At 41.2% G+C, this 9,584-nt stretch overlaps 1 protein-coding gene across 2 annotated transcripts in view; it reads left to right on the forward strand.

Annotated features, from left to right (window-relative positions):
• Positions 1-9,023, forward strand: part of KLHL4 (kelch like family member 4) — a 35,453-nt gene extending 26,430 nt beyond the window's left edge. For both annotated transcript variants that reach the window (XM_041396572.1, XM_041396571.1), the window contains 5 exons: positions 1,943-2,167; positions 4,018-4,180; positions 6,695-6,907; positions 7,915-8,086; positions 8,772-9,023. In XM_041396572.1, the coding sequence (XP_041252506.1) occupies positions 1,943-2,167; positions 4,018-4,180; positions 6,695-6,907; positions 7,915-8,086; positions 8,772-8,831 (833 nt within the window). In that variant the 3' untranslated portion in view covers positions 8,832-9,023. The remainder of the gene's footprint in view (positions 1-1,942; positions 2,168-4,017; positions 4,181-6,694; positions 6,908-7,914; positions 8,087-8,771) is intronic.
• The last annotated feature ends 561 nt before the right edge of the window (positions 9,024-9,584 follow it).

Consider the following 9,584-nt stretch of genomic DNA (forward strand, 5'->3'; position numbering starts at 1 on the left):
TGTGCTTATCTCAGGTGGGATACGAAGACAAATCTCAAATTCCACTGATCAAAAGAAGATCAAAGAGGTGCTTTTGGGCTGGAATTTTGAAAAATGGGAATGTGCCTAAACTACGTTAGGTTTTGTGACTTTCAAATCTTTGAGCCTCTGTAAAAATTACAGCCCACAGGGTATGGCTGAACACACTTAAACCTGACTGCATTTTCCCTGTGTTTTAGTTAGTGTGGGAGATTTCCTTTGAAGTGGAGGACTTTGGGGCACTCATGTATTAGCACAGAATAAATGAGAAAGAATCAAAGCAAAGAGCAGCAAACAGAATAACAAGATGGAAAGAACAGGCAAAGAAAGCCAGCTGCTCTGGATAAAGGGGAGAAAGCAGAATTTCTGTCTTTTATTGCAGATGGAGCTGGTAGTTTCTTTCCCAACCTATGCATGTGGAAAAACATATCGATAAGAGAAAAGACAGCACGAGATAAACTCTTATTTCACTGAATTTCTGGAGTGCATCAGGTGATCTCTAACAGATCTCTAAACCAAATCCTACCTTTCTTTTCTGCTTTATTGCATGGTTGTTTTCCTGTTGTAAAAATAATTTCTTAGCCACAAAGTGCCTGTAGTTATCTCCAAAACTCCACTTGTCTGGTCTCAAATCCCAGTCAAGGAACAAGAAATCTGCTCTGTGTTCCTCATCTGGCTGCCTTTGACTGAGCTGAATTTGAGCTCCAGGGTGCAGTGGCAATTCTGCCTCGGATCTCACTGAGCCGTGGCCTCGCTGTGCTCAGCAGCTCTCAGAGGAGCAATTATGGCTCCTGAGTGCTGATGGGAGCCGGGGTGTGGAGAAGTGTCAGTCTGAATGGCAGAGAGCTCCTGCCTTAGGAAGGGTTTCAGTAAAATGTTACTGCAGGTCCAGTGACCTGAAAGAAATGGAAAATGTGTCTGGTGTGTTAGAGCGGCCAAGCAGCTCCTGCAGGGCTGAGCCTCAGGGAAGATACCTGTGGGAACCAGGTGTGCACTCACACACAGCCCTGCCTCCTGCCTGACTCCATCCTAAAAGGGAAAATACCCACCAAGGTTCCTGAAGATGCTTGTCCAGTTCCTCAGACAGATACATGCAGTCTGGTTTTAACATCACTAATGCTTCAGGCACAAACACGGTTAAAGAGTAGATTGTTGTGAGGCACTGTATTCATAAGGAATTTAAAAAAAAAACCAAAACAAACCCACAAACCCCCTACTGTCGTGGTATTTAAGCAACAGATTTAACTCATCTCCAAAATTTGCAGTGCTACAAAAATTGCCATACTGTAAATGCTCGGGCACCCCTGACGAAGGCAGGAATGACGAGGAGGACTCCATGTTCTCAGAAGGCTAATTTATTACTTTATTGTAATATACTATATTAAAGAATACTATACTATACTAAAGAATGCAGAAAAGATACTTACTGAATGTTAAAGAGATAATAATAAAAACTCTTGAGTCTTTCCAGAGTCCTGACACTTGGCCCTGATCGGCCAAAGAGTCAAAACAACTCACAGCAGAATCCAATGAAACAATCACCTGTGGGTAAACAATCTCCAAACGCATTCCACACATGAGCACAACACAGGAGAAGCAATGAGATAAGAGTTGTTTTCCTTTTCTGTGAGGGCTCTCTCACTGCCTTTCAGCTTCCCAGGAAAAAACCCCAGGCAAAGGAATTTTTTCAGAGAATGTGAATGCCACACTGCCACAATTTAATTCTCCATTTCTTGCCACCAGTATGTTCTCACAGACTTGACAACCATGAATGCAATTAATGCAGCTTTCTCACTGTGTTCACGTGAGAACTGAAGTTCACAGAAAAACCTCACACGCAGAATTTAAATATTTTTTAATTTACTCACATTTTGAGCTGTCTGCTGGGCACTGCTCCCTCCATGGCTGTCTCTGTTTTCCACAGGCACCACCACAATTGAGAAATACGACCTGAGGACCAACAGCTGGATCCAGATTGGGACCATGAACGGGCGGCGGCTGCAGTTTGGGGTGGCAGTGATTGACAACAAGCTCTACATCGTGGGGGGCAGGGATGGGCTCAAGACCTCCAACATCGTCGAGTGCTTCAACCCCGTCACCAAGGCCTGGACCGTGATGCCTCCGATGTCCACGCACAGGCACGGCCTGGGTAAGAGGGGCTCTGCCTCTGCAAACCTCTCAGCACACCAGAGGGGTTTGATTGACTCCTGCACTGCTGGGGAAAACTTCTAACAGCATGCAGTGACACGCAGCAATGCTCGTAGAGGATGTTTTTCAAAGAGAGATTTGCCCGTTGCCATATTTTGATGATTTTATTAGTGCCCACGTAACTAGCACTGATGTTCCAGAGTTAATTTTGTTGGTAGGAAATTCCAAAATATAAGCTATAGTGAAAATAATCAACTTCACGTGATTTACTGGTCAAGGGATACATTTGCAATACAATAACAACATGATTCTATTTTTTTATGAAAATAAATTATGAATTAAGCCCAGAGGTATCAATCACCTCTGTAATGCAGATCAAGGCATTACCTACACTGAAGAAAACAGTGTATGGAAATAAGTACAACTTCACTAGTTCTAATTTTGTAATTACAAGAAGTTTTACAGAGCTCTGCTGTGGCTTAGTATCTATGTTTTGGCTTTTTTTTTAGTGCAAAATAATCCTTAATATTATTCACACTGAAGGAATAATATGAATATAAAATCTCAAATTTATTTCCAGAACTATAAAAAATAAGGCTAAGTTTACAGATGGGTAGACTGTAACAGAGGGAATATGATGATTTCTGAATTTATATATCCCAGACCTTATGAAAAAGCTGGCTTCTCTTAAGTTACAGAAACAGGTATTGCTTGAAATCATCAGTAAGTTCAAATGTCATGGAATATTTTTATTTTTACGGATAATAGAGGAAGATTGATACAGATTTATTTGGCAAAGAAATGTGGCCTATGCCACTGCTTGACAGAGAAAGGGTTGTGAAGGGTTCTTACCAGCTAGAGCACCAAATTTATGAAACCAAATACTAGTAGGTGGCAAAGGGGAAGAAGACAAAACAGATGAAATAATTTGCATTGAAATCTTTATAATTCCTGACTGCAGGGGCATAATTGTCCCCAACAAGTAGGTCACAGCCATAAATTGGAGTGCCCAAAGTTTGGCTTCGATCTGTGCCTGGTTTGCAAAACTGCCTCACTCTTACAGTCCCCATTAACTTCAGGGAGATTCAGTGGAGTTGGTGCTTTTGAAGAAATCAGGCCATGTATATTTAGGCCTGAAAGACAGATTTAGAAAACTTTTAAGCAGCTGGATTGAAACATTTTGCCTCACCTAACAAAGGGAGCAAAGAGCAGCAGCAGCTCCCAAAGGGAAGGCACCAAAGCCCTTCTCTGGAGAAGCACAAAGGCCCAGGCTTTGTCCACGCAGAGCTTTGCAGTGACAGCCAAGCTGGCTCTCCTGTGCCTCAAGGACAGCAGATAGGAGCCAGCTCTTATCCAAAAGGCATTAAAATGTTGTGGTGCTTTAGCTGGTAAGGACAGCCAGCTACCCACCCACCCAGGCTTCATGCTGGCAGCACTACAGAGCTTCAGCTGGCTCAGAATTAGGAGAGGTTGTTGGTTTGGGCATATTTTTCATTGCCTGACTAGAGCTTTGCCTTTTTGTAGGAGAACAACATCGTTCCCCAGTTAGGGGCTCAAATTTGTTTCAGAGCAAGGTCACCAGAAATGAAAGAAATAAAAGTCCAAGAAGAGAACAGCGGGACTAAAGCAGCTTTCCTCTAATCTTTTGGCAACAGATAATGGGTGTTTAGAAGAGCACTGTATGTGAAGTGCTTGTTTATCTATTTATTCTTCCAAATGAAAAGGCAGCTTTCAGATCATTTAACACCAGCCGAAATTGCTTATCTGCATACAGGGAATTAAGGCACGGAATGAATTCACCGCTGGTCACTGAAACCAAGAGATAATCTGTCCCTAATTCTATCTTCCAAGGAGTAGCAATGCTTGAAGGACCAATGTATGCAGTTGGGGGCCACGATGGCTGGAGTTACCTGAACACGGTGGAGCGCTGGGACCCGCAGGCACGGCAGTGGAATTACGTGGCCAGCATGTCCACCCCGAGGAGCACCGTTGGGGTCGCAGCCCTCAACAGCAAGTATGGCACAGGAAAACCTCTGGCTTTTCATTTTCCTCCTTCCCTGCAAAAAGGCGCTTCTTGAATTTTATTTTCGGGCTCATGGTTATTAATGACCTCAAGGAAACAGAGGAAAATGTAATGCATAGAAATAAGGAAGGAAAGCCTTTCCTCTGCTGTGTGGTAAATTCATTTCAGGCTTGCAGTCAGGTTTTAAAAACATTTCAGCCTTTTTAAATTATAGCAATGTGAAAATGTTATTACATGCGCATCAGAATTTTACCTAGAGTGTAACATATGGGGGTATAAAATCAGCTACTTTAAAAAAATTCAAATTCACAGCCAATTTTTAAAAAGGTGTGTGAAGTGTTTAATGGAAAGAAAATGAGTTTATTAATTAGGTAAGGAATAAACAGCCTCTTATAAATCTTATCCTATCCAGATTTGCTCCGCCCTCCATCTCTTGCTTAAATACACAAAATCAAGTGTTAATGTGCATCTTTAGCATCTGCTGAGATGCTAAAGCCACTCAAGCCCTTTTACATGGGCACAGACAACTATGTATTTTACAAAAAACTTGTAAAAATCCTCTGGATTTATGGAGAATACAGTTTGAGCCAACATTTCTTATTTAACCCTGTGGGAAGATCTCAGCAGTTTGTTAGGGGCTGGGAACACTCAGTTACAGGCAGACAACTGCATTTACCTGGAACCTTTGCCACTGGCTTCCCTGATCTCTTTGTAAATACCCAGAAAAGAGAGGGATAAAAAGCAGAAACAGAGATGTCAGCAAAGGGATATTTGTAAATGCAAGCTGGGGGTTTGCATTCATACAAGGCAGGATTCAAATCATAGCTCACAAGTGCAAGAGAGGCAGAAGTGCCTCTCCAGGTCCCTGCTGCACCTCAGAGGAAATGTTCTCAGCAGAAACTCCAGCAGAAACTCCTCCTGGTGCCTTCCATGGCAGCAACATGCAGGAAACCACTTTGTCAAAGAGGAAATCAGCCCAATCCTGACTCTGTTCTCAATCATTGCTGATACAAACTGTCTCCAGCAGGGCTTAAATCACGTCTGTTAGTCTGGTGATGTAATTTCTGGCGTACCAGGAGATCAAATGTCCATCACTCAGTGCTACTGCTGCGCTCCACCAAGAGAATGCTTCTCCTTTTCCTGTTTCCCTAAACCACACCATATTTTTTCCTGTTTCACCCCACCAGAAAAGCCTTTGCATATCTGTGGAGCAGCACTTTTGGACCAATAAATGGTCCATTGAAAACATCAGTCAATAATGCTATATTTGGTCTTTTCCTTAGAGAATGGGAAACACCACTGTGTTTATAGACATGTTGTGGAAAACAAAGGATCCCACCCAATCACTTTGTCTGTACAGAGATTTCCTTGCCCTGTGAAAGCTGTGTAAACAAGCAGGCTGTGTCAATGGCGTGATGTGAAAAGAAAATAAATCAAAGCCTCAAGTTTGGTATGGATCAGACAACAAACTGCACAACCAAATTCAATTTTATCAAGGGAACAAACATTAGGGGAGAGAGAGCTGGGGTTTTTTTATTAGCCTAATGGTGACTAGAAGAATCTTCTAGTTAAAATATGCACTAGAGAAATCTGTAAACTTTTTAAGTCTCTGGAATAAAACAGGCACTTCCAAAGGAAAATTCAGCTGATCTGGTTTACATGATTTACTCTGGGCAAGTTCCACATTTCTCTAGGTCTCTAATAAGCTTCACTAAATAAATTCAATTTCATGGCAGAAAACAATAACAAGGGTCTGAAAGGGAGCAGAAAAACCAGCACACTCAACACCTGAACACATCTTCTATTACATTCCATCCTAGTCCAGCAGCATCCAAGTCAGCTTGAGACCAGAAAGAAGTTCAGGCTTTGGAAAATTAATTGACAAAAAGGCACAACCCCTGATTTTTTTTAACATGTATTACCACAATTTATTCCTAAAAGTTGCCCCAACATCAGCTGTTTAAATCTCCGTTTGCTAAGTGCCTTTGGGCTGAACAGACAAGATGACACAAGGTGGTACCTTCTGTCCAGCAGATTTTCTTAAATATAGACTCAGAGGAAAATATATTTACTATATGGTTTTTGATATATATTCAAGTTATTAAAGTTAACTGAACAGGAAGAAACTTTTAATGTGCTAGTATGTCGAATACTCTGTAACCCTCTCCCAGGAAATGCCACCATATGTTTCAAACATATGCAGCATCTTTCAATTCAGCTCTTTCTATTGGCTCACATTTAGAGAACATGACATGAATTTTTAAGCTTAACTTTCATATATGGCTGCTTGAACATTTCCACTGTAAGTGAAGAATGAAACTTGATCTAACATGGCCTTATGTTAGCTAAACATCTATCATGTTTGCCTTTGAGCAAAGGAAGTTCCAGAGAGCAGCAAATAATGACAATTTCCAAGTGGTCTGAATGAAGTCAGGCAGATAAAATTCTTATTAGTGGGAGAATAAAGACTGAAATTGTTTTCCTGCTTGTGGGTTGCTGTCCCAGGCTGTACGCAGTCGGTGGGCGAGACGGGAGCTCCTGCCTGAAATCCATGGAGTGTTTTGATCCCCACACGAACAAGTGGAGTTTGTGTGCCTCCATGTCCAAGAGGAGAGGTGGTGTTGGTGTGGCCACCTACAACGGGTTTTTGTATGCCGTGGGAGGCCATGATGCTCCTGCTTCCAACCACTGCTCCCGCCTGTCCGACTGCGTAGAGAGGTAAGAAATTATTTTGGGTTTTTTTTTTCTTTTCTGTTTACGTTCCGGGAAGGGATTCTAGAATAAATTCTCTTCACAGCTGGAACGTTGTGTTTGTAAAATATATCCCGCCTTTTTGAAATAATATTTTGAGCAGGAATAACCCAATACCTTTGTGCTAACAAAAGAATTAAACCTCAGCAGCAAATTCCTCCCTTCTGCCTGAGCTACCATGAGCCAGGTAAAGCAACTGAAGTACTGAGACAAATTCAACATGTGACCTTCCTATTTCTCAAATGCCAGAACTCAGGTTTGGGCTGCTTGTGCCATGAGCTGTAGGAATGAAATACTTTTCAGTTGTTCTTCTAGTAATTTGACTGATACTGATAAAAGTTGTAAAAATATAAGAAATATCACAGAGTCTTGTCATTTGGGGAAAAAGAAGGAAAACTGAGCGGGTGTTAAACCCTGCTGTGAACAATAACAGTCAAATTCTGTTCTCAGCTAGAGGGGGTAAAGTAGGAATTACCTGGAATTCACTGCAATTTATATTGGAATAGATCAGAAATAAGATCAATATTAATGTAAGATGCTGCCACGCATTTCATGTGAGCAACTTAGAGCTACTACACAAGATATTTAACTTCTTTTATAGTAAACTTCTCTGAAAACATTAATTCGAACAATAAAAAGTAAACCAAATGCTCTGTGGAGGAAGAAAATAAGAATATATTGAAATTAGTTTTGCTGAGTCAACTGGTGGCCATGCTATCATCCCCTCAGGTCCCATTTGTGTTTAAAATGTATTGATAGCTTAATGTAATTGAAATGAAGAGACTGCAATCAAAAAAGTGAAACCAGGAGCATTTTCTGTGTGCTTGAAGGCCCCTCTAGTGGCTAAATCAAAAACTGAGTCACATCTCAGTTCAGAAAAGCAACACAGGAGAAGACAAGCGAAAGTCAGCAATTTAAACCTGAAACGTGTCCCCACCACGCGTTTTTCTGAATTCGATGCCCACATTTCCCAGGTACGACCCCAAAACAGACGCTTGGACCACCGTGGCCCCTCTGAGCGTGCCCCGGGACGCGGTGGGCATCTGTCCCCTGGGGGACAGGCTCTACGCCGTGGGGGGCTACGACGGCCACTCCTACCTGGACACCGTGGAGTCCTACGATGCTCAGAACAACGAGTGGACAGAGGTAAAACGGGATCACAGGTGATGCCTCAGAAAGGGTAGGGGCTCTTCCTGCAGCTAGGAATAATTCTGTCCAAATAACCGTGAAATTATCGCCGGTTTGGGGAAAAGCGACGTGTAAGGATGTAGGTAATACTATATACTACTGTAGGTGGGCTTCAATAAAATATCAGTGCCCTCTCCTGTAAAGTAACCACGTAAAACTTTTCACACTGAAGGGTGGAGGAAATGCATGGGCAAGCAAACCAGCTTGCATGAATCAATTTGGGTTTTAAGTGCTCAAATTCCCTGTTGATCTGGTGTTTTGTCAGCCATACCCTTCTTCTGGAGGCACCTTTTATATTTATATATACTTTTATATTTATGGCCCTCCCCACTGAGACCAAGAGGAAATCCCTGCACTGCCAGGATCCTTTTGCAGCCGCACAGTCCCTGGTTTTGGAACACTACATGTGAAAACCTTTGAAGATGTCAGGGGGACAAACCCAGGCTAAACACTTGTAACTGAATTTTGACAAAAAGCCCAAACTGTGTTTTCATACCTTAGTTAAACATATATTTTTTTAGCATTACGTCAGTTTGAATAAACAAATTGCTTTCCTATTAATCTGAAAGTAATTTCTTCTTGTCCTATCCATAGGGTGCTACTAAAACTATTTCCTCCTTTTTCTTTTCCTTTTCCTTTCTAGGAAGTTCCTGTCAACATTGGCAGGGCTGGAGCATGTGTTGTTGTTGTGAAGTTGCCCTGAGGACTGTAAATTTTCGTGAAACTGAACTGAGTGGAGTCTCAGAAGTCAAGAAACATTTCCAGGACAGTACAGACTGCAACTGCACACACCTCAGCAGCCCTCCCTTACAGACAATATTTATCCCTGAGCCATCACACCATTACAGCACAGAAGTGTCTTCTTGCATCACAAAAATCAGAAAACTTTGCAGAAGTGAATCACTTTGTTATGCCTAATATGTAAAATCCAGTAAACTGGTTTAAATGTTTGAATGGTTCAAGTTTGTTACAAAATTGTATCTGTTATTTATAAATTGCAGCAGTGAGAGATATGTATAAGATTTTGAAAACTTTTTTTCTTTCTATGTTGTCAGGAATGCTAAAGTTTATAAAAAAAGCTTTTATATTTTAAGTACATTAAAATTACTATGAAACACCTCCAACAGGGAACTGCACAAAAAGAAATATTTACTCCTAAATATTATTCTCAGCAGAATATTCTCTGCAGAAGCAACTTAATTTCTATATTCAGAAGTTAAACTCCTAAATTAACTTTAAAATCAAATCAGAGAAGCAGATAATTTGTTTGTTCTTTACCATCCAGCACTGCTAGAACTGTGACAGAATATCCATTTTTAGCAGTGTATTGAATTGAATAGTAGGGTTAAAGTACCTTTATCCTATTGTGTGCCAGCAGAAAGAATTCTCTTTTGTCAAAACACAATGCAAATATAATTTGCAATAATTTTCAGTGCATAGATTGGTGATATTTTAA

This window comes from Onychostruthus taczanowskii, unplaced genomic scaffold (genome assembly GCF_017590055.1).
Source record: "Onychostruthus taczanowskii isolate IOZ18803 unplaced genomic scaffold, ASM1759005v1 scaffold13, whole genome shotgun sequence".
Classification (NCBI taxonomy): domain Eukaryota; kingdom Metazoa; phylum Chordata; class Aves; order Passeriformes; family Passeridae; genus Onychostruthus; species Onychostruthus taczanowskii.